This window comes from Amphibalanus amphitrite, unplaced genomic scaffold (genome assembly GCF_019059575.1).
Source record: "Amphibalanus amphitrite isolate SeventyFive unplaced genomic scaffold, NRLGWU_Aamphi_draft 000121F_arrow, whole genome shotgun sequence".
In the NCBI taxonomy this organism is placed as follows: Eukaryota; Metazoa; Arthropoda; class Thecostraca; order Balanomorpha; family Balanidae; genus Amphibalanus; species Amphibalanus amphitrite.
The window spans coordinates 215,861-242,036 of NW_024881616.1; the positions used below are offsets into that span (position 1 = coordinate 215,861).

Genomic DNA, 26,176 nt, shown 5'->3' on the forward strand with positions numbered 1-26,176 from the left:
AGTGCAGGGAGCCCGGAATGATGGACAGAGACGCCCAACTGAAGGGGGCAGGGGATCCTAACGGATTTCGGAGAAGGACGGGCCCGAAGGGGAAAGAGGCCCGGTGAGATAGGGGCCCGGGGATGCGGACTGGGTTGTTGTTGCTGGTCGCTCGCTGCCAGGTCAGCCCGCTGCCGAATTAACCCGCGCCAGAATGGGCCGGCTGTCGTCAGGGAGGTACTAACAGGGGGTCACACCCGCTCACCGCTCAGCGTCAGTCAGCAGCCGTCCAGATTTGTCACCGCGGCCAACTGGTCACCGTATATCACTGAGATGATGCTTACAGCTAGGTCGCTTCAACCATCTCATCTTTGACCACACAATACAGGATGCCGTGTTGAAAAATGTGCTACAATTGAATGCATGCCAACATAATCCAAATATGGCAAACCAAAATTGAAAAAGACAAAAATGCAATGTCAATCGTAAAGCAAACAAACAGACCTTTATCGTAACATACAGTGGTTTCCCTTCGAGATAGGTAGCTATCTGAACGCTAAATTGCTGCCTGATTCGCTGCTGCCGCCATTTATAAGCAGCGGTAGATTAATGTAGGGTGTCAGATTTGGATGAAATAAAGAGGCAGGCAGTCGCAACACATCTCTTAACGTATTTATCAATATAAGACGGTGATAATTCGGGAAGGAAAAATAATATTATTTTACTGCAGCGCAATTGCCAAGGGTAAGTGAAAACCTTTCAAACTTTCAACCTTCAAATCGTCTATCACACTAATGTTGAGACAAGAAGTGCGACAATTTACAGCAACACTGGCCATTATTCAGAAGGTAGTGCAGCACTGTGAAACTTCAGTAGACAATAAACCATGAACAATCAACATGGGCCTATTGCACATTACCGTGCTCAATTACCAGGCTATTTTTAGCTAGCGAATTTACAAAACAAAAACTGAACATCATAAGAACAGATTAAGTCAGAAAATAGTTGAGATCAATCGGAGTGGGTTGTTAGCCGGCAGAACCCGTTGTAACAGCTTCCCACCTGTTCTCTCTCTCTCAATGTCGTTCTCTGCAGCTTACGTAATGCGGTGTGGGCGTACCAGCTTAGAATGACATCAGTCCCCAGCGCGCAATCAGAGCCTACCTCACCCAAGGTGGACACTGAACAGTGCACAATGAATGAACAGCGCACAGAGCAGCATGAACAGGGTGCACATTGAACAGCGCCCAACGTTCACCGACTCCCTAACCGTCGTCCGCTACGGGGGCCAGTCTCACCTAGCTATTGTGTTAACAGACGGGCACAGCCGATTTGCATGCGAGTAGGACGCGACGAGACGACGTTCGGGCACTTATAGAGGAGCGCAGTCTATTGCTACATGAACTATTGACTGCCGGGGCACTTGGGAGGCCTATCACCATCACTGCTGGTGATTCATCGGCGGTTCTCGGCGTCACATGGAATAAGAATGATGTAGGTATCGCTGCACGGCCACAACAGCCGCCTTATGGCTATCGTGATGACTTTTGTTGAGTGTTTCTGCAACATGTCTGCACCGGCAATATGACAGGGCAGACGGTGTTGATGAAAATACGTGCTCCAGTGTAAAACACTGACGGGATGGCACGTGAAAACTGACAGGTCAGATGCGGGTTGGATCAGTTGACACGTGGAATCAGAGTGTGGGGTGACACGTGGGGTTGACATATAGGCCAGTGGACGGGACGGGATGTGAGTTCACACGTAAGCTTGCGACCGTCCCGCGCATTAATTAGGACCCCGCCAGCACGTGGATAGGAGAAAGAAGGGCGGCAATTAGGCCTGTAAGGACTAGGTCACGTATAACTAGATTAACTTTTCATAAGTTTGTCCTTTGATGGTTTTAGAAGTAGAATAATAATGACTTGAATACTTCTGACTTGAATAATGATCATAACCTCATGAACGCGGTTTTATGTCTTTTACTAAACTTTTCATAAATGCAGTGCACTGCAGCTAGCCTTCTAATCAAGGATAACAACAGAGCCACCGACACCGTATGCGTCCGGTCGATCCCACAAAACCCCTCTCCCTCAACTATCCAGTATTTCTCTGCTCCACATGCAGTGGTAATCGAGCCCTCATTATTTCCGACCGGCCCCAAACACCACTGCGCGGCTGGCCGATCTTATACGCCGGTCAGTGAAAGTGTTAATTCCACCCCTATCAGCTATCCACGAATAACTCAATAACTCCATCATTCTCACCAGGTATGATCTGATATCCCCACCAGCCCCGGTCTCCCCTCTCGGATCCCGTATCGCTCCTATTCCGCAGGATGTTCCACTACACATGGTTTGGGTGTAAACAGACGATTACACCGCCACCGGCCGGGACGGGATAATGAAGTGCCGACGCCCAGCAGTGTTAGATGTACCGCAGATGATACAAACCGGCAGCGCGGAAGACTCATTTGTGCGGTGAAAGAAGTGAGTCGGAAAGCGTGACGGTCAAAGGGCGTCTATGAAATGAATGGCGAAGCTCTCCGAGCATAGCTCACATTAATGAATGAATGAAGGAATTACGAACGAGCGAAAACATGAGTGGACGCATATAAAATTAAATTATTAATATAACTCTCTACACACGTAAATGTCATTCCTGTAAGATGCCACCTGCAACGTCTAGTAAAATTAGCCTGTGGATAAGAGAGCGGACCAATACCTGAGACACTGAAGTCGTTCTTCACCTCCTACGTGTTGACCAGCGTCGCCTAGCGCCAGTGACAACGACACGCCACCGCTTCTGAATGGAATCAGGTGACCCATGGTAGCGGACATGTGACGGTTCAGCTAACGGGTGAATGACAGGCGGAGGTGACGGGTAAATGACGGGAGATGACACCCGATACTACCCCGGACCACCAGTGAATGCCGTGTCGGAGTGACGGCCGTCCCACCTCCACCGGCCCCCCGCGGTGGCCCTCAGACCCTCCCGGGACTGACCGACGGGGGCGGCGGTCCCGGACACACCGGAGAATGGCACACGGTGGAGATGGAGGTCAGGTCACCGCGAGGTCAGGCGCCGGTTACACGGTTGGTTAGGTCACACAGGACGCACGTCACATGCCTTATCTGATATCGTATCGCAGCCGACTCCATCTTCCGGGTTACTTGCAGGAGTTTGTAATATAAATAAAACTAGCGAGTTGCTAGAGAAATGCTATGATTGATTCAACCTGTAATTATTAGCCGGCGGGACGGACTCTCGGCTCCCTTCTAAATGCCTGTTACGGTCATGAACGACTCAGGAACAGAACCGGATTCCCCACGGACCCCTTTATGAAATATGGCACGCCTCAGGCATTAGCCATTTGTTCACAGCCTCATGCCATATTTGTCGGCCATTCATACAACTCAACTGGCAAACTGGCTAATTAAGTTCCAAGTGGAAATGTGCGACACAACATTTTTCAGCCACACGTCATGTTCAACGGATGGAGCCTGCGATCTTTGAACAAACAGCAAATTTGCAGGCGGGCGGGCAAGTCGCACCGAATAAGTTGTCCTCATCACTCTGATCCCTGGTTGAAGTGCGGGAAGGATATAATAAGAATTGTTGTGAGCGTCATCTAGCTAAATTTACCCACACCCTGCCCAAGCACCGCCAGGCCCGTACTGACCGCCATTTGACCTCAGCTGTGACCATCCGGGACCCGTCACCCGATTATAAAGTTACGGCTGACACCAGCCCTAGCCTGGGCGCGCCGACCGGGCAGACCAGGCCAGGTCGAGCCGACCGCGCCGGGGCGAGGCTGGGCGTCATGGGGACAATGTCGTCCGTCACTGCTGATCCCGGCTCCAGGTCGGCGCCGTCTCTGGCCGCGCTCACTGCCAGCGCTGGCGTGGCCGCCGATTTAGATGACCTGCATTCTCCTGTCCGCCGACGGCTGACATAGGGCTGAAGGGTGACGGCGACAGCGCCGACGGGACGAGCGGCTAGACGAGCAGCGACGGGCGGCTAGACGCGCCACGACTGGCGGCTAGGCAATCTACGACGGGCGGATAGCCGCACCACGACGGGTGGCTAGCCGCGTCCAAAGGGATGGATAATCGCGTGATAACGAATGGCTAGCCACGCCAAGGCTACGGGCGGCTAAACGTGTAACGACGGACGGGAAGACACATCATGACGATAGGCCAGACGAGTCAAAACGAACACCTAGAGGCGTCCGTTGTCCTGGCCAGCCATGCTACAGTGGCCCCCGGTGCAGGTTTGGCCTAACCAGTGTCGACTTATCAACGCCTCCTCTCGCTATCGTCATGCCAGGCACGATTTGACAGATGCCTGCTGTTACTGTCGTGAGTAATTGAATGGCTGCACTTTTTAGGTATAGCTCGCAGTCAGCGGCTACCGATTCAGCACTCTGTATTTCCGAGCCGTGACATCGCATGGTACTTACAGTATCTAATGAGATAAATCAATTTTATCATCAAATAAACGAGTTTCGTGACCAAAACAATGCAGCAATGTCGGATCTTAATCATTAAATCAGGCTCACTGTAGTTTGTGGACAACCACCAATCGACAAACACCATGGTCACTGGTCAGTCCATACAAAAACCTGTCGCATTAATTTCATATTCCCGGATTTTAGCAGTCAGCAGTGCTGCGAGTGGCATGTGATTTTTGTTAATGGTTAAACATGACAGAAGAAGGCTGAATACTAATGACGAGGTGTAGGTGCTTTTCCATCACAGATGATAGCGTGCAATGTCACAGCGGATATTATCAAATGAGATGGAAAACGGAACCAGCCTCGAGCCTAAATGGCAGCACAGACACCAAGTACATTTAGGTACAAGCATAACACAAATGTGAGGTCGGTGTTGGGCAAAATCTGAGCGATGATCATTGATCAGTCATCAGCATTCAGCGCATAATTTTTTGGGTAAAATGGGCACTTCCGTCACCCCGGATGAGCTGTTAGCATGAATGTCGCGATCATCTGGATCATGTTGAAACTAACGTAAACAATTCACCCCCTGCAGACCCTGAGCTGATTGTCAGTCGGCTACTGGACATTTAGTCAGTCAGAGCCTCGCCGACCGCTCAACACGGCATAAATCGATTTGGAGACGGAACTGCCAGTCGCTGCAGACAATAAAAGCTATTGCAGACAAGCCTTTCGGAGCTGTGCTGGTGACATCCAGGTCCGTTTGTCATCCAAAGGGCAGCGTGCGGAATACCAATGCGAAGTTCATGACCACCGCACGGATACAGAGGAAAATATTTAGATTGATGCGCTTTGAAGCTACTTAACGTGCCAACAGGCATAAGGTAGCTGTCTACAGTCAACAAGATGTTGTATTGAAATTTGAAAACAATTGACGAATTGAAAAACATCAATAATAAAAAACTATTGGATTTTATTTTACACGACTGTTTATTATGTAACCTTTGACCATGAACAGATCCATCCACACCCGCCCAACCAAAGAAATTCATACACCTTGTTTTTACCTAACCACTTTAGTTGATACCCTTCTCCAATAGAGAGGACTTGGGGCGGGCTCGTCTTACTCACCGTGAGCAGCTGCAGCAGCAGCACGGTTCCAATCACTCCGAATGCCATGTCGGCTCGATGGGTGTCTCACGAGTCTTCTCCTCACATGCTGCTCGCCATGAGCGGATCACTGACCAGCCGCCGAGGTCACAGGTCTGGCCACCGGGTCACAGACAGTAGCTGGGTGTAAACAGATGACCTCAGAGTGTCAAGAGACCACACGTGGACCAAAAGTCACGAGTGATAAATGTGAGGACGGACCGTGGACGACCGCCAGAAGAGAAGTCTGCTAGTTGGGAGTTCTCGCCGTATTACGAGTTCAAGGCTTGAGCACAGCACCGGCACAGCGCAGGAGGATCAGAGCACGACCGGAGCACGACTGGAACACGTCCTGAGCACGTCCCGCGCCGCCCGACGACCGCCGAATCATGGAAACGTCGCAACGACCTGCCTCCGACCCGACGGCTCCCGTGCTGACATCTGTCGGCCGCCGCACGAACCACGCCTGGTGCTAGTGGCGCCTGAGCATCGCAGTCGCCGGCGGCCGTGCCGACGAGGTTGTGTCCAAATCGGACACGGATGCGCGCCCGTCACCGCGACCTTTGACGGCGCGTCGGTGACCTTTAGGAGGGTGCCACCGGAGCGGGGGGAGGGGGAAGAGTCACGGACCGGATCAGAGAGATGGAAGATGATAGATGGAACGTGAGACGAGACGCCAATAGCCGGATCTGAGATTCTATGGGACTGTTACATACACTGGCAAAAAGGTCCAATTAAATGTTTTTAGGAAACAAAACTGACGATATTGTCATGAAAATCAATTCACAGGGCAATCTGGCAGTTGTGATACCGGGTATACCTAAATGATCCCTCCGGAACATACCTACCGAACAAGTTAGGGGAAGGAGGGTGAATTGCGCCACCTTAAGAAAAAACGCTAATTGTAAGAAAACCACTGGAGATGTAAGCATGCACTGGTAACCATTTTAAAGAGGAACTCATTGGCTACGATTTAAGGGCCTCCCGATCAATTAAGAATGTTTCGTTTGCTTCTGACAGCTGCTTTTTCAGAAACATGCAAAAGGGCGCATTTACCAACAACTGCTGTAAATTGCGCCAGGGGGATGGCGCAATTAGAATCCAATTGCGCCCTATCCTTTAACATGGCTAAGCAAAGGAGACGGAATGCATACACTCCGGCATTCTATGTCATTGTGGCTTACTTGAACATGTATTATGTGAATCAAGCTCGATACATAATAAATGTAGATATAAATTGCGATGTTTTTTTGCGCAGGTAAATAACTTTACTTGTGTCCGGTATGCTTCTGAAGTGGAACGAAAACGTTTGATGTAACCGACTAGATATATATGAACGTATGCGCCTAGACGGTTATATTTTCAATCGTTTCTCTCAAAATTAATATTTTTTATTGCTTCTACAACTTTTTTGACATCAGTTTTTACTTTGTATCATAGCTGTCACCTCTCACGCCTGTGTCCATGTTAAAAATGCCGTATTTTGTCAATTACACCGCACGTTCATAGCCCAAATGGTAGCTACATTATAAGTTCGATGAGAGAAATAATTTTTGGACTGACAATGGCGGGTTGCTCCCCTGCCTGACATAAAACTCCTTCTTTATTGCAATCAGTTCATGATGCATTCATACTGTCGTGATACAATAGCTACACCATTATTCTATTTGCGCCCCCCTGGCGCAATTGCCATGGGCGCAATTAAAATTGAGGTACTTTTTAATAAAAGTTTAGAAGTTACCATAAAGATGCTAAAGGATGTTTACTGTTTCAGTGAAATATAATGAAAAAAGGACTTTTCTTTCCAAATATCACTCTCAAAATCACACAAGTATCGCCTATTTTTATAGCCAACGGTTCAAAATGCTGCAAAAAAGTTAAGAAAGCGCCGTAATATCTTCGATGGCGTAATGAGCCTTGCTGATTGGCTTCATCGGAGAGCTTGGGCCATAAAAGGAACTATCCAGTGGTGAAAATAATGTTTTTGAAAACAAAATGCTGAACATGCCATTGAATTCGTGGGAATGTGGGTGGACGCAATTGGTTAGGAGGGCGCAATACACCCACTTTCCCCTACATTATTATTTATATATAAAATAATACCATTATCAACTCCATATGGTTTTACAGCGTGAGCTGGTGTGCTATCGTTAGGTAAGTTCTGCCTACTATCTGACGGAATATAAATGACTCCAAGCTCTATTTCTCTTTTACCAATCCCTTCTGTCATATGACGGCCTATCTTATGGTTGGGGATGAATCATTGTCGATCGTCACACAGCAGCAGCATGTGAGCGCCATTCACGGTCCCTTGGAAAGGCCCCTCTCTGATCGCCATGATGCGATATAAAACTGTAACTGCAGCAGACAGTGCGAATATGGACACGATAGGGGCCAGGGCGACACACAAAGTGGGTGGGCTGATGTTAGTGAACAGAGACACTTCCAAAGAGGGAACGCACGGGAATGGAAAGGTCTTGACCGGAACACATTCATGACTATTGATGTGCAAATAAAATCGTTTATCGAGACGAGGAATACAAAAAAAGATAATCATGTGGTTTGTATTGTCCCCCTAACCTATCTATGTTTGAAATAGTACAACAATCCATAAGCATTCGGGATTCTTGCTGTGCTTTAGGATACACCGACTACGTAACAGCATACCGATAAAAACCATGACATTGATGGCGTATGCTCACTCATCGCTGCCCTTTCCCGGACCGAAATTGCACTCCATGTAGCACCATCAATCGCAGCTAAGAGTGTCAATGGAGCGTGTCCCTGACACTACCAAATTCGGCGGCTGACCGCTCCCTGCAGACCAGCGGCGGCGGCGGTGGTTAATCTTTGGGACGGTATCATCAGTCACGGCGGCACCAGCCCGTCAGACTATGTTCGGCAGTCTGTCAGACTGCCAGTCTGTCATTCAGACTATGTTTGGCAGTCAGGAGCTCAGGTCAGTTCCGTGCAGACAGTTGGGCCATCATGTTCCATTGTTATACTGGCGCCAGAGGTGGGGTTTGTGCACGGCCGACTCACTCTGGCGGAGGGGACAGGGAGGGGTAAAGGCGGCGCATGGATCACTGTTGGTCCGATCACCTATGCAAGTCGGCTTAGTCGGTGACGTCAGAAACTCAGTTCAAGGGAAGCCGATCCCGAAAGCTGACAATAGACTTCCCTGCTTGGTTACCGCCCACATTGACGAATGCACCCTGAGAGGATCGTCCATGAGCCTCTAATCTGTCCCCTCACCTCTCACCTCCAATCTCACCCCTTAACTCTCACCCACGCCCTGCGCCTTCTATAACCGGCCAGTAATGAATGAGTGGCGATTGGCCGGGGTCGAGCGGAATGGCGCCCGTCTGACGGGCCAGCGCCGGCCGGAAATGCCTCCAGCAGCAGACGCCGCCGAGCCAAAACTAGCCGAGATATACGGCCGAATTTATGACGCTCTGATAGGACGCCCATGTCCGGCCACCGCGCAACTGTTGGCGTGAATTACAAATAGGAGAATGAGGGGATGTGAAATATGGAGGCGATTTGAGCCAACTGTAGCATGTCAGCAAGAGTGCCGGCGCATTTGGCTGCGCTGCAAGGGCCAGTTTCTGTCCAGGAGATCCGACAATGCTGCGGATGAGATGAGAGGCTAGCGACATTGAGCAAAATTAAATGCTCCTTACAACTATTAAAGTTAAATATATGCTGTACCAATAATGTATGGTGTAAGGCTTGGGTAATTGGTGTAATGAACGACGCTTACGATCACCCACAAATTGCATTTTTATCAACGCCTCATAAGTGCTTCGACATACCTGCCTGTTGACTACATCGAAGTAGAAGGGTGCCCACTGCCCACTCCACAGTTTGCAGGGCATACCGAAGATTTAGGTGATTAAAATGACCTGAAATGACCTTAAAATGGCCTCAGATGGTCCATCCCGTGTCCGGCTACCCACCAGACTCTCAAGATTCGCTTGAATGTCTGGGCCGCTCTCCCGTCGGCGGTCGGAGAGGACCTCACAGCGGGCTCGGAGGACTCAAGAGATTCCGAAACTCAACAAGGTCCGGAGACCGACGACCCAGTGCTGCCACCGTCAGTCCGTTCCCCAACTAAAGCTTCAGCCCTCTGCTCACCAGGTAGAGATGTCGCCACTCGCCACCTCCGACCGCTTCGTCCGGAACTCTGCCCATGAGTTTGCAAGGGGAGGGGAGCCCGCCTGGGTGGCCGCCGGCTCTCAATGAGGCGCCGAACAGCAGGTGTCCGTCACCACTGTCCCACCTCGTAACTCGTCCTCTGTCAGCGCCGGCGGCGGCGGACACAGCGGCTGTCGGCCGCCGCCGCCGGCGCCGTCTTTCAGCGCCCGCCACCGCAGACAAACGCGCCATTCAGACGCTGTCAAATATTATATGACCCGCCGCGATGGCAGCTAGTTTATGTGCGGACAGGCAAGGAGAGGTGGTGGCGGCAGGGCGCTGCCGGGAGGTCGGGGTAGCGCCGATTTAGTCTGTCGGTTGGCCGGGTGAGAGGGGGCTCCAGGTGGGGGAGGGGGAGGGTGTCGGCTCTGGACGAGACCCAACAACCAACGACGTCACCCGAGATCGTAACAAGCGTGTCATCTAGTGGAGCCCTGCCGGCCGGGCTGAGAAGGAGACTGGCGCAGCGGCCGGCACTCAGACGACTCCGCGGTGACACACCCGAGCCCCAGACACCTCGACCTCGACACCCTGCCCACGGCGGGCGATATATCAAAGTAGCCCGGCTCACAATGTACGGCATCTTTCTTTTTACCGGCCGTCTCGTCAATCTCCAAACCAGCAGAGCTGACCAGTACTTATATATAACCACGTATAGGCTGCCCCAAATGCAGCTCCCACATTCAGCCTACGGTAGTGCTCACTGCACGAGGAGCATCCAAGCGTCATAGCCGTGTAACGGCATAACGACATCATAACGTTAAGGGTCGTAACTGTAAGTGGTCGATCAACGGCATGTAATATCTGGTGCCAGGCTGACGGCTGCCAAGTGTAAGAGCGGCGTAAGTTCGCGACTGGTCGGCGAGTCGATTTATTGCGTTAGTAAGATGTATTTGTAGGTTTCTGACGCCACGGGAGAGCTTACGAAGCTCCCCGGAAATTACCACTTCCCAACAAAAAAACAGCCAATTAAAAAAAAAATGTGCGTATCCAGGGCATGAAAGCACATCAACTAATCGACGGTACTGCATTATGCCATGTCGCTGAATTTCGGACAAAAATATATAATAATAAATAATTAAGTACATTAATAACTATTGTGGTGTAAATGACACGGCGAGACACAATGTGTGAAAAATCTATCAGTGATGTGTAATTTGTATGTAGGCAATAGGCATTTACTTCTTATGTCAGAGAGAATCTCACGAATTTCGCACGTTAAGATAAAACCGTGGTTGGCCTTCACTGGCTGCCATGAGCGGTCAGCATTGTAGGTATAAACTGCCAGTGCTGTTCAAATCGCATCCCATTTCTTTTGAGGATAATGCATTATGGACTGAATAAAAAAATTCTACCTCCACATGAACCGAGCGTCAAGGATTTCACCCGTCGAAAAAAAAAAAACGTTCTCGTCAACTCTATCATGATATTTTAATTATAAGCTGTAACATTTAAATAATGTTGTGTTTGTTCAGCATTTTATTCCATACCATCGTGACACTCTATTGTCTACAGGCGGCCAGCCTCTTTGATGCAAGCAGTTGCGATATGTTGTCCAGCAGTAAAAGTACGCATTGCCAACATAACGTTCATCCTGAACAAAAGTCGCATGTTCAATCAATTTGTGACTAGCGACGCAATCCTGAAAACCACTTAGCTGAACAAGGCTCTTTCAAATCTGATCGTTATTGATGCATTTGTTGATCGATTATCGGTCTTCCTGTAAACGCAGACCTGTCAACCGACGTCCTGTCGAATCCGTCAATTTTGCACGTTTCCGATAAGAAGCAAGCCTGCACCTGCAGCATAATCTTAAACCTATAAGCATCGCACAAAAACCAGGGATAATCCGCCGGAACCAGCAAATGCGAACACGAACCTTACATCGTCGGCCCATTTGCTGAAATGGTTGCTGAAAGTTTCAATGATGGAGCAAGAGGCACGACTCACATTAGGTCGTGAGTCGTGAAACATTACAAACGCATGTAGTCGTTACGGAAAATGGGCTGCAAAGTTAAGATAACAAAAACTGTCGGCAACAGTCGCCATCAAATGAATTGACTTCGCAGGTGATCGGACAGAGACGTATGTTCCGCTCCAACAAAGGCCACTTAGCATCTCATGTAAGTACAAAGTCTTCGATGAGCCAGAAGTCACTACTAATGCGCGTGAAAACCTGTCTTTAGCGGTGATACGCTATCAGCAGGAAAATGGCTGGAATGCTCTAACGAGCATTGATTGGACGGCGAACAAATTGCAAGCCTCGCTTACTTCGATGGATTTTGCACAAGGTTTGGATTTATGGAGGCCTCTCATCAGATCGCTGCCGTCAATCAAGGAATTCATAGCTACTTCACCTATTGTGGCTATTGTAGTCAGCAGGGGCCACATCTCAAAACCAGCAGACATGTCGACAGCAGGGTTGTATACCAATCAAGTCGATTGAATTGATTGATTTGATTCAACGCGTATTTTGAGTTGATTGGATTGAGTCGATTGACTTTTCGAGATGACTGGTTGACTGACTCGTTTGACTTTAGCGACTGGTTGACTGATTTGATTCCCGAAAATTAGAGTGACTCGTATGATTGAGTCGATTGAATGGACAGTTGAAATAAGTTTTAGTTGACGAAAAATAATGACACCAATTGATGACATCAAAGATCACAAAACTACACTGAAAACTGCTTGTCATCACAACTGCAATATGGGGTAGATTGCCAAATAAAGAACAGGGCCTAAACATGAACGGCCAACTTTGACTTTTAACTGCAATAACTGCTCCAATCCTGTGATAGAACCTGGCGATGCACCTACCTACCTTTCTGCACTCAGCAGGAAACTTTTTTTTAATCCAGATGATAAAGTGCAAGGCCCTATATACTAATAAAGTGTGATTAATTAATAATTCACATCTCCACATCTCCTCAAAAACAACCCACTGAACCAACACTGAACTCTATAAATATCTGAAAACCCTACAAAAATAACTGAAACAAAAGCGCCGTTTTCGTCTCGCTAATTACGTTTACATTAATAGCTAATTTGCTGCATTAATTAATTTGCAGCAGAACGTTTGTTGATCCTTTTCTCCTGAGAGCCTAGGCAATAGTGGTGTCATTTTCCAAAAAATGGCTGACCGATACCGACCGAAACTGAATTTTGGGAAACATTCCCGACCGAATACCGACCGATAACATCCCAAGCCAAAATTTGACCGAAATTTGACCGAAATTCTAGTTGCTATTATTTTAACCCCAAATTAAATAATTTGGTAAATTCTGATGGAAAATAATGGGAAATAGCATTTCAGTCCAAGTTCAGTCAATTCTTAGCCACTGCAAAATACATTTTTTGTGGTAGAAGTTACATTGCTAAGGGTAGATTACATGGTAAATTGGCTAAGGGTACATTGCATTTAACTAGGTAAAAATGGAATGCTTTCTCTTTTTGAAAATGGGTTTACTGACAGGGTGACCGAAAATGTCCGATATTTGGGGGGCCTGACCGACCGATTACCGAATCGGTCAGCACATCTTTTCGGTAACCGATTTTTTCGGTAACCGATTGACACCACTACTAGGCATAACATATTTAATATATTTCATTTTCCTTAAAATATTTTACCGAATATTATTAAGTGGTTTTAGTTCAAATGAAATAATAATTAAAACGAAATTGGTGTTGTACAACCGAATTATTTTATGATGATCTACCATACTACATGATAATCAATGACGTCATCTTACCAAAAAATCAAAAGACGTAGAATAAGGATTTATAAAAGCTTAGCATACTTATTGGCAAAACGTTTTCTTTGTTTTTTCGCAGTCGCACCCCGTGCCGTTTTCGCGTTTTAATTTCCCTTGCTCTTCTTCCTTTGTCCTTAGCTTTTCCTGTGGTTCCAGAGTCCCTGTCCTTTCCATTTCCTTTTAAATATATTTTTAATGCTCATCCCTATCCCCCAGTCCTAACAGTTTCAAATTGTATTGCAATACAATGTTTTGAATTCTTCACATATAACCTATCGGCTATCTACCTTCGTTGGTACTGTTGGTAGCCAGTGACACATCTAGGCAGGTAAGTAGGTACCTACCTGCTTTCCTGCTGTCTTCATAAAGCATACCTAATGAAGTTGTCAAATTTGTAGCACATTTTCAACGCTTTCATATGCTGTCAGTGTGGCATGTAACCTAGCTAGGTTCATTATGTTCAGGGTTCAATTCAGAAGAGCTCCGCATAACTCACATAAGAGACAGACGGGGGCTTTACATGGGGTAGATGGCCTGATGACTTAGCTGGAATATGGCCAAAATTAAATTGACAACTTTTAGGTGAAAGGTGGTGATTTGGGTTAAGGGGCGTTTGTTGAAGTCAACTACTGGGTTATTTTGCACCCATTAAATGAAACTTCTGCTCCAATTCTACCCATTGAACCTCAATATCATGATCCACCTGTCCATCACTCCTTCCATACTTCCTTATTACATAGAAACTTTGAATGGCATGGCAATTTATAATTTTAAATGACAATATTTTTATGTTTCTTCTGTAGGTAGGTAGGTAGGTAGGTACACCAGACTGCTATGGACACTTTTCCAAGTTGGTGGGGCAAAAAACCTAATGTATATCTTGGTTTGAGTCGTTTGATTGAGTTGATTGATTCCTTTCATTGTCGCGTTTGAGTCGATTGAATCAATTCCCGAAAACTGCTCTGACTTGATTGATTTGATTGGTTTCCCAAATTTGTCGTGATTGAATTGATTGCTATTGATTGAGTCGTATACAACCCTGGTCGACAGCAAAAATGAAGCGATTGTTACACTGCCTGTAAGCGTCACGCTCAGCCGATTTCGTCGTAGTAATCCATTCCCTTTTCAAAAGGAAAAATGTGAATGAGCATTCAGTTGCGACAGTCAGTACGCGCATGCCTAATCATTCGATCAACATGACTGCCAAGTTAAAATATAGTGCGGTCATGGCGAGTAGCGACCATACTGGAAAACATGCACATTGCACATAGCTCGTTTTGCGTCATGTACGTCTTCATAATACAGCAGCACAGAGTGAATGATTTTCAGTCTTCACTCAGGCTGACGCACGTCGGGAGAAGATTCGCGAGGCTGATCGGTCTTACAGAAACAATCCAATGCGCATGCTGCAAACCTAACATCAAGTAACAGACCACGGAACGGACTTTGGTGAGTTAACTGTTCAGGCAATTTGGATTCGGCGGTTAACATCTTATGGTAATGCTATGTAAAGTTCAGCCTTTATACATAGTTAGTTACAGTATTCTCTTTTCAGTGATGAAAACTCGGCTTGATTTCACCTAGCTCATGTATCCGTCCCGTCCAAAGAAACTGCTACGCCGGGAAGTTTGGTGACAGCCGTATCCCTCCCAAACCAATCTCCCCTGACCCATACCCGCCGTCCTATAGCGAGCGACCACGCCCCCTCTCCCGCCGAGGCAGGTCACTGGTCGGTCCGTCGGTCCCCCGGCACATGACACCAGTTTGCCAGTAACAGGACACCGTCCGGGGCGGCGCCGCGCAGCGCACGGGCCACAATTAGCTCATGTGCGTCCAGATGAACCGAACGCGGTGCGGGTTCACGTGTGAGGAAAATCAGGCGCACTGTAGCAGTGCTGGCTGCAATTCATGTATGCCTGGCGGAATGACTGAAGGTAAAGTAAGGAGGACGTGGTCGGCTTTGAGGACAGCCAACACAGTCTGTCTGCCGCCTACGTCCTAGCAGTCAAGGTGCTCATTTGGAATTGGGGACAGAATTTACGGTACGAGAACGGTGTTGATTGTTCAGCCAACCAGGTAAGAGGTCTTTAGATCGGCCGTCATTTCGTGGCGCGTGTCTCACCAAATTTCCCGAGCCAAACGGGTAGGACGTCCGGGAACTCTTCAGCTTGCCGAGTGCCGACAATGGATATTTGGTGATAATCGGAACTTTGTCCCTCTGTAACGGCTCAGCAGCCAGTCCCATGGCCTCGTGTGGCCTCCCTGACCCGTATTTGACCTCCTTGACCGTTCCATTGTCTCGCAGACGTGTCGCTGACCACACCACGGGGTGCCGGCGGACGACTCCACACATCTGTCACGGCCTTCCAGACGACACTGCACCACTGTCGACGCCGCGCCATATGTGACGCGGGCGAGCCGAACCCGGCGCGGAGAGGACGCCCAGCGGACGGCGGGCCTTGTTGCAGCGGTACCTTTCTCTCGCCCTGTGTCCGGTATGATGGATCGGGTAAGGAAGGGCCGGTGTCGCCAGCGAAGCCCATACCGAAGGACAGTGCGACTAGTCTGGTGTGTCACGGCACACTGCCCGTCAAGCTCACCTGAGTTGAGACTAACGCCATCGATTTCAAATAAGTGGACGCAACAGAGACCACTGGAAACATAAATCGCTTCGCAAATGTCCTCATGCTTTCGAGCATATTCTGGCGCCAGACTGCACGTTGGCACTGGCGCACTTAGTCCCTCTGCGTGCTCGGTCTGACGTCTCAGCCGAGCCCGGCCCTGCCCTCCGGCAGGCCTGTGGCCGACGGCACCAGTGCGTGCTGCCACATTCAGTGTGATTGGTGTCGGGCGGACCCCGCCCTCCCCTGTCTGTCGCACCCACCGACCGTGACCCCAAGGAGCCGGCGGCGATTGGCGGAGGCGTGGACGGGGGACGGGAGAGGGTGACGAGATGCCAGGTGACGGAAAGACGGTAGGCCAATTAGCGCGAAGGGTAAGGACACGAAAGCTAAGTAAAAAAAAAGTAAGAAAAAAGTAAGGGCACGCTTAGCACGATATAACCAGAGACATGTGAGCACGATCGCCTACATGTTGGCAGATAAAAATGTCATACAAACGGTGTTGATTTGGGGCTGAGTTGAGACAGAAAACGCGTTAGAAGTCTATCAGTTCCAGTAGGAGGCATAAAGCCTAATGGAACTAAAGAAAGGACGAAGTTTGGTTTAGGTACAACTACCTATCTCTTAACATACTTTTTTCAGCTTTTGAGTTACAATCCCAAACCAGTCGAAGTTCAAACTAGGCTATACCTAAAAGTTTATGCTTTATATGAAAATGGAAACCATTGATGAGTGGGTGCGGGTAGGGTTCGGGAAAATAACAGGCTGTGTCTCAAACTGTAAAAGCTTTAGAACTTAGCGACCTGGAGGAGCTCCCATGATTACAGATTGGGGTAAAGCACGTTTAGAGTGCTAAGAGCCTCATGAAACAGAAACTGGTTTGTGCGACAGGGCCAGAGTGATCTGGATCACGATCGATAGCTCTCAGAATGGGTTGCATCACGAGGCTGCGCCACAAGGTACGGAGAACGGTTCAGCCAACGCCTGATGCCCCATCACGACCACACTTATGTGTCTGATCACGAACGGAGCAACGGGCCGGCCACGAGCAGCGGGTCACGGAGTTGGGAGATCTCATCGGGACGCCACGGTCACGGATGGACATCACGAGCCGTGAGGGAACATCATGGAGCACCACGGAACACCGTCTAGTGGCGTCGAACATCTGGAGACACACACCACGAAACATCAGGAAATACCACGACTGCATAACGGGCACCGCAGAGAAATACCAACCCTATCGGAGCTTCACGAAACATGTTATGAAACCGCAAAATATCAGGAAACTTATACCGACATCACCAAAGATCACGAACAGGTACCGAAGAACAAGAAATGAACTGGTAGATCCAATCGTGGGCTATGATCCTGTGAGCAGCTGTCGCGGCGGCTCATGTCTCTTTTTCCCACTCCCCTTACCTCAGTTGACTAATTTACCCGTCACATCTCCCCCCACCCATCAGCCCCCCTCCCCTTCCAGCGAGTCCATCCCATCCCTGCCGCGCTAATCCCGCTTCCGGCGTCGGCGGTCGTGTTCAGGAGCTGCTGACGTCGGCTGACGATCAGCTGCCAACAGGCGCTCACGGTCGGCCGCCGCCGGCTGCCAAAGAGTCGGCCGTAAACCGCCGCCCGCGAGCCCGGCCGGCCAAACAGGCGCGGAATTCGCCACCGCGGCTGATTTGTGTGCGCTGCGGCCGACTCATGGGCCACGAAAACCGTCCGCTGTCCTCGGCACGGACTGGCTGGCGTAAACGACCACCGTGCGCAGCGAAAATAGAGGCGGGCCCACACAAAAGACGCAAACAGAGAAGAGGTGTAAAGCGGAGCGGAGTAGGAACAATGGATGAAAGAAACACGGAGAGAGGTGTGTGGGGCTGTTAGAAGAACGGTCGGATGGAGGGAGGGGTGTAGGGAAGAGAGAGAGAGAGAGAGAGAGAGAGAGAGAGAGAGAGAGAGAGAGAGAGAGAGAGAGAGAGAGAGAGAGAGAGAGAGAGAGAGAGAGAGAAAGAGAGAGAGGGGGGGGAGAGAGTGTGTGTGTCAGTGACTGACCTTGCAGTGGCCGGCGGCGCAGACGTGGTCGGCCCGGTCGGTACCCCCGTCAGGACTGCAGCGAGTCCCGTCTATGACCCGTCGCCGCAGAGTGACGTAGAACGAGGCGTTCTCGGGGCCGCAGGTCAGCGAGCACGGCCGCTTGGCTGCCGGATCAGAGTGCGGGTCAGAGGTCAGGTAAGTCAGAGGTCATGTTACAGATCAGGGTTAAGCTTAGGTCAGAGGTCATGTCAAGGCAATTTAGAAAATTTTCCATTAGAAATAAGAAAACCTTTCCTGAACAAGAACGACCAGTGGTCACGGAAAGGGACGGCGAAAGATTCAAGACTCGAGAAAGGCAAATGCCCGTCCTGAACAGACACTGCTCTCTATCATGCTCACTTAGGTTCACCGGCACCACCCATCCACGGCGTAGCACCGCCCGGGACCACGGCCGGTCAGGGCCCATACGATTCCCCGGCGACCACGCCACGTGACTTTGGTCGTCGGCTATTCCGACTTTGGCTCGTGCGCTAGCTTCCGCAAGGTCAACAAACACAGACGCTTTACTGTCACTCATGGGTAGGGTCAAAGGTCGGATCAGGTTAGCAACAAGGTCATCTGATCCAGCTCTGACGTCAGAGGTCAGGTCAGGTAAAGGGGTTATTTTACTGGCAGGTGTTGGGTAAACGGCTGTGGATATCAGAGTTAAGGTCAGTAACCGTAGCCATAGGTTATGCTAGGTCAGCGGGTAAGCCAGCTTCCATGTCGGATGATGACAGCGCAGGTCGTGTCAGGTAGCATAATTTCCGGCTGCAATCAACTGCCCGATTATGACAGCCGTCGATCCATGTGTCACACGAGACACCCGAGAAGTGCACACCTTAGCTGCAAGTTTGCCGGCCGAATCACCCTTTCAGTAGTCAAACAACAAACATATGAAGGCTTCAATACCTATACCCCGCCGGAAACGATGAAGTTGCAGACTGCCCCAGCCGCCCGTCAGGTCAGGCCTGTGGTGACATCACCGAAATCAGATCTAGACTCCCAGCGCTGTGACAAAGGTGGCTGGCGGACTCCGCTAGCCACCACACCGCGCGGCCAGCGTTCCGCCCACCCGGCGCACATGCATGTACATAAGCACGCCCTGAGTCGGGAGCGTTTCGGTCGGCATACCCGCCAGCCTACCACGCCGGTTCGCGGCCGTTCCTATATGTGATGCATGGCTGCTGGCTAGCGGCCAGGTACCGCACCCTATAGGAGGTGGGCGCGCACTACATGACATTAGGGCACTTCGACCTAGCGGAGCAGCGAGTCGGGCGGACACCCGATCATAATCGGCTGTACTATCGATCAAATCTGTTATCTCGCCTAATTGGATCATTTGTTGTCAGAAACCATGTAGATAATGACCTCCATGACGGGTCCAATGTGTTTTATTCAAAGGGCAGGCCATACCATTCATTTATCGAGTCAGTCCGCCGCGCCCTCTCTCCCTCGGTCTGGGGTAGAGGCAGAGGTCTAACCGTGTCACCCGTTCGTTCCGGCGATGTCATGGGATGATATAAACAGCCAATCCGGTGGCACATTACGGAGACGGCCGGCGGCCGATGATCGGTGGGGCGGCAGACGCTGGCACCGCCGCAGACGGACGGGATAACACGGGTCCTGAGGTCAAACACGCCAATCGGTGGGGACCGAGGCGGGGGCGGGGGAGTGGGCGGGGCGGGGACTGGGCGACATCGGGGGCGGGGTAGGGGTGGCTGGAGGCAGCAGGGCGAGAGGGAAGGCAGGGTCAGGGGCGGGATGAGGGTCAGGTAGGAAGCGTCAGAGCAAACTGATCATGAGGAATGCGATGAGATAGCGATAGAGATCAGCAATTAGAGCTGACGGGGAAGGACAGCCGGTGTCCTTTTGTGGTCAGGTGTTGAGCGGTTTGGGCTGCTGCGATCTGATTGAGACTTACTGCTGTAGTGGGGACGCCAGCGATACAGTCGGTCTTTGTAGGGCTTCTCGTTGAAGCTAGCGCACTGCTCTGCCCGAAAGTCACCGGCCTCAGGTGGACAATCCTGAAACACAGTCAGTTTTCACCAGTGAGGACAGATCCGACACAATCTAACTGAACAGATATGCCCCTCAAAATAGGGTGGTCACGGTCATATAAGAACATGATCGTCATTCAATGCCCCTAAACATGGGCGAAAAAATGACCACCGCAGTCGACGCGCCCGTAAACCCTAATAAACAAACAAATCAATGCCCCTTAACTGTAAGATAAACAACTCATTCAAACAAGACTAAGACCCTGGATCCCCCCGGCCTTAGGCCGGGGGGATCCAGGGCGTCGCAAGTCCATCTACGACACGTCGCAAGTTACGACACATGTCCCGTCGCAAGTTGTGTCGTAGCGAAAAAGGAGGGATGTTGAGGAAAGAGGGGTTTGTCGGAGGATACGACAGAACGCAGCTGCGACGAGGCTTAAATACCCGCTTTACTCGAGAATTTAAAAGGCTACACGATCAGCTGATCCCGTAGTAAACGTCAGTAAGGTCGAAAACTCTATCACGCATAAAGGAACATTCGCCTTTCTGGTTTGCGAGCTTATGAGACAGCAAGGTCAAGCATGTTCTCTGATTCTGAAGCTTTGTATTAACTGGGTGACTTGTGGTTGTTGACGCTCACGTGATTTGCCATAAAATTTGGGATCGATCACAGGAGATTCGTGGCTATAGGGCATCTAGAATCGATGCTTTAGAAGAAATGAGTTCCGAGAGTTTGAGGTCACAGAGAGGTAAGAAATTTGTAGATGGAGGTCACAATTGGAGGTTACAGAGGTCATCTGGGACACGTCAGGTCACAGAGGTCAACTTGGGGTCATCACAGAGCTCAATTAGAGACCACGGAGGTAATCTGAGACACGTCAGGTCACAGAGGGCAACTTGGGGGGCACGTCAAGTCACAGAGGTCAACCTAGGGTCATCACAGAGCTCAATTGGAGGTCACGGAGGTCATCTGGGACACATCAAGTCACAGAGGTCAACTTGGGGTCATCACAGAGCTCAATTGAAGGTCATTGGGACCATCTGGGACACGTCAGGTCACAGAGGTCAGCTTGGTGCCATCAGAGAGGTCACTTAGAGGTCACAGAGGTCATATGGGACACGTCAGGTCACAGAGGTCAACTAAAGGTCATCAGAGAGCTCAATTGGAGGTCATCTGGGACACGTCAGGTCACAGAGGTCAGCTTGGAGTCACTAGAGAGCTCAATTGGAGGTCACGGAGGTCATCTGGGACACGTCAGGTAACAGAGGTCAACTTGGGGTCATCACAGAGCTCTATTGGAGGTCATGAGGGTCATCTGGGACACGTCAGGTCACAGAGGTTAGCTTGGGGTCATCATAGAGGTCACTTAGAGGTTACAGAGGTCATATGGGACACGCCAGGTCACAGAGGTCAAGTTGGGGTCATCACAGAGCTCAAATGGAGGTCATCTGGGACACGTCAGGTCACAGAGGTCAGCTTGGAGTCATCAGAGAGCTCAATTGGAGGTCACGGAGGTCATCTGGGACACGTCAGGTCACAAAGGTCATGTTGGGGTCATCACATAGCTCTATTGGAGGTCATGGGGTCATCTGGGACACGTCAGGTCACAGAGGTCAGCTTGGAGTCATCAGAGAGCTCAATAGGATGTCACGGAGGTCATCTGGGACAGGCCAGGTCAAAAAGGTCAACTTGGGGTCATCACAGAGCTCATTGGAGGTCATCGGGGTCAGCTGGGACACGTCGTTTTTGGAATTGGGAGAATATTTTGGGAGATGCCCCTTGCAACGTCCAAGACCGCCTTTCTGGATTCGCCAGTAGTTGCTGGAATGGTGTTAGGCTACTTCATATCCCCGAATACCCCAATAAATGTGAATATAACATACTATGCACCATTTTCAACACTCTCGCTGGCACGGATTGAGGCCTCATAGACGACCCGTCAGTTCAAGCTCTATAACTCGCGTTAGCGTCAACGGATTGCAACCAAATTTTCAGGATCTAAAGTTTAAACAATTTTACACCTACCATGTAAATTTCGTGACCATGACCCGAATGACCTGTGACCTGTGACCTCTTCCTCAAGGCAAGGTCAACTTGCGACACAACTTACGACTGCTATTTCAAATTCGTAAGTTGTGTCGCAAATCAGGCTATTTGCGATAGACTTTACTACTTAAGTAACGCTACTCATCAATTGATCCCTTCAAAAACGACTTACTACACAACTTGCGACACGTCGCAGCTACGACGAGGCTTACGACGCTCTGGATCCCCCCAGCCTTAACAATGGTCCTCTGCTGTCTGGAAATCGCGGGTGTTGTAGCGAAGGATAACTCACCTCTTCGTTACACATATGAAATCGTTTATCACTGCCCACACATTGGATGGGCCGCAGCCTCCGTCTTCCGGTTTCCGCCCGTGACGGCGGCTGGTCCCCGCTGAAACGAAAACCAAAATGGACTCAACACCGAAGTTGCTTACTCTTACATGAAGCAGGTCAATTGTTGTGACTGATTAGCGAGAAAAGTCACATTCACATTCTCCATGTCAAGTAAGTTACACTTCATCGATCCCATTCATCGTCTTTCATTCATTCCGATAGTTTGTTTCATTTCTGCAAGACGTCCGCTTTGCAAGCCATGGATCACGGACAGTGGCATTGCAGCTTTATTCTGAGTGTCACAGCTACTTGTCTGCTGTACTGCGCTGGTAACGCCCCAGGCATCACACAACCAATCATATTAGACGAGGGCAAGCTAGTGTCTGCAGAACGTGCATGTAATGCGGCATCACTGTGTTTTAGCGATCAGCTTTAGGTCACAATACTAGCCTGGCGGTGGCGTTCTCTGCCGACCCATTTCCCAAACAGTGTCCAAATGCCACCACCTTATCATTCTACCCCCCCCCCCCCCCCCCAGTACCGCACTAACCTGTCGGTGCCGTTGTCTTTAGCCACCTTCTCCAGGCAGAGTCGGGTCTGTGTGCGCACGCCACCTCCACAGGAGCGCGAGCATGCTGACCAGGAGGCCCAGCCGGACCACTGTCCCACCTCTGATCCGTACCGACGACGGGCCAGACGCTCCTGGACCATGGCGTGCACCTGAACAGCAACGGGGAGGGGTTAGGCGGGGTGGTTAGACGCTCAGACGACGGGGGAGGGGAGGTCAAACGATGGCGAGGGGGTCAGGCGATGGAGAAGGAAATGCCAGACGACGGAAAGTCAAATGACGGGGAGGGAAGGGGAGGGAAGAGGAAGTCAGAGGAGAAGGGATGACCAGGCGACAGCGAGGGAATCAGGTGACGGAAAGAAAGTAAAGGCCGCCGCAGAAGTAAATGTGTGACTTTGACAGTAAGATGGCTTTTTATGCTTATTAGAGTCAAAGTGAATGTGATGTAACGCTTTTGTTGCGTGTCTTTCTTATTCAAAATTACCATGACTTGTTAGATATGAACTGCATATCGACATGCATTACTACCAAGACAAAGACGAAATCGGCAGTTATTATCCAGGAATTCGTTCACTGTTTCTGTGAGCCGAGGAACCCGTCTAGTACAGCCCTGTCTGTTAGTAGCTCGGCTAATTGCGGCCTGTAAAAGTACGCGTCCGGTATGCACAACCCCCCTCCCGCTCGCCCATGACATAACCCCAGAGGTCGATCCCGGGGGACGGGTCAGGAGCTGCCGAGGGGAGGGTGGGGGCTGCCAGGAGCCGTTTACGGCTGAGCCAGTCTGCCAGCCGACCAGGCTTTCAAACAGGCCCGCCGGCGGCGCCATGTTTGATTACAAACGCCGCTGTCATCGCTCAATATAACATCTCGCCGATCGCGTCCGGTCTGCCCGTTCAGCCGCCCCTCCCCCTCCCTGCTCATCCCCTCCCTCCACCCCCCACGGCCGCCCAAATTCCGGTAGGGCCAAGTCTGTCGTGGAGTGCCCCAGTCGCATGCCGTCGGAGGTGAATGGGTCCGAATACGGGGGGGGGGGGGCTGAATTCGCAGACATCATTCCTCGATCCCATCAACAATCAATAGTTTCTTCAAATCATTCGTTCCTAAAAGTCGGGCGAAAAGATACTATACATACTTATCAATAAAGAATGAGCATCGGTTTTCAGAGCTTCGGTATTTATACGTTACTTGGGTGTTTTGCCAAAATGACGAGCATGCATTCAATCATTGACAGCTGCGTCTCCATCGTAACCAGGTGTTTTCTGAGATTACCGTACTGAAAAGTGTGTGGTTGGTATAAATAATTCACAATTTCATTCGAATTATGACATTCATTTACATTTCTAGGAAATGTGGCTGACGATGCCCTAGGCTTCATCTAGCTGTTTTCATCTGCAGGTAACTTCTGCATTGCATTTCGGCTAAGCAGACTAATCCCAACACGAGAATCCAGCGACTGGGAAAAAGGCCCGAGGAGCCCCACTCCCATGAGATCAAGGGTATAGTTATACCTATTTCTTTCCGCATGCTTGTGGTTCTTGCGGACGCAGATCTGAGCATCTATCAATTGTCTTACAATACTCAAGCAGAAGACAATAGTTAGCCAAGTTTCCGGTCACAAGAAGACAAATGAAAATATGTCTATTGCAAATATGGATTATGGTTCTAGCTGATGTTATGTTGCATTTGCAGACATTAAACCTCTGCCTGAACCTATACCTATGGCTTGTTCTTCGCGAGAAGCGAAATATGGATGCATTCTGCAAACAATTGCGATCCAGTGGAGCGATGAAAATCCCGCGATTCCTTGCAAAATGCATTTATACAAGATGTCCCAATGCACATAACTAGACCGCAGAAGCATAAAAGATATCGTTTACCTATCGCATTTGGTTTCACTGGAATCATTTAACAACTTTTTATTGAAGCATGGCCTTCACCTCTCATGGGAACCCCTCAACTATTCCCACGGAATGCTAAATATCATAACGGGAAATATATGCAATGCTGAACAAGATAAGTTACGAGTTCCATCGCCACGAGAACAACCAGACACACCCACCTTTTGCGGATATTTCCGTCGTCCGTAGACACATATGAGGAACAGGAAGAGCAGAAATATCAACTGGAATAACCTGCAAACAGAAAAACGACAAGTGAGAGACGTAAAGGCCTTTAATATAGGTCGGTAAACACATCGTGTATCAGTGTTAGGCAAATATGGCGTACATCTTGTACCAGTGTTGGCAAATATGGCGTACATCTAAGTCATTATAACAAACTATTGTCTTAGGTTCGTAACCGATCAAAAGTGAAATTAAACCTCCCAAATGAAAAAAAAAACAGTTGCAAACGTCAGAACGTCTTGATTTTCCTACACTACGAGGCTAATACAAAATAGGTGGATAGACAGATGCTTGGAAGAACGAGCATTGCAAATACATCACATCCAACTGAGGCATAACACCTGTAGTGCGATACGTATAACTCGGTGCGCCGAATCGGAGCCCCGTGACTCAGAGTGCATGACACATTGTGTAGGAAGGGATAGGCGAACGTGGGGTAACATATTGCATAAACAGGGTAGTGAGCCATGGCCAACCGGCGCCACAACTAGTGAAACCATCTGCCGCCACTCTCAATAAACACCGTGATACAAAAAAAAAACAGCAAACAGACACTGAGATTTCAGGTTTTTTATGCATTCATTCAAAAGATATTTCCATTGGGTTCGCTCTCTAATGAGGAACAACACTCCTGTAACCGGATGACCTCCTGGCTCGCTACTCTGCCCCGGTGGCGGGACACCCGGCCAACAGCAATGTTTGCTTACGTGCTTGTTTTGAAATGATCACTCAGCACATACGCACGGGTCTGATGGCGACGATCGGTGCCAAGTCTGGTCGGGAGAGGATGTCTGCGGTCTCTCAATGCACTGCCCATTGTGTTTTATACCTCAGATTGATGCATGGTGACCGGCCGCGCCCATAGTGACTCACAGCGGTT

At 49.6% G+C, this 26,176-nt stretch overlaps 1 protein-coding gene across 1 annotated transcript in view; it reads right to left on the reverse strand.

The window, feature by feature from the left end:
* Nucleotides 1-26,176, reverse strand: part of LOC122381481 (thrombospondin type-1 domain-containing protein 4-like) — a 54,140-nt gene that overhangs the window by 11,363 nt on the left and 16,601 nt on the right. The window contains exons 2-6 of the mRNA XM_043365704.1: nucleotides 25,233-25,305; nucleotides 23,156-23,325; nucleotides 22,564-22,663; nucleotides 20,149-20,251; nucleotides 18,204-18,349 (exon numbers count right to left, since the gene is read on the reverse strand). Coding sequence (XP_043221639.1) covers nucleotides 18,204-18,349; nucleotides 20,149-20,251; nucleotides 22,564-22,663; nucleotides 23,156-23,316 — 510 coding nt within the window. The 5' untranslated portion in view covers nucleotides 23,317-23,325; nucleotides 25,233-25,305. The remainder of the gene's footprint in view (nucleotides 1-18,203; nucleotides 18,350-20,148; nucleotides 20,252-22,563; nucleotides 22,664-23,155; nucleotides 23,326-25,232; nucleotides 25,306-26,176) is intronic.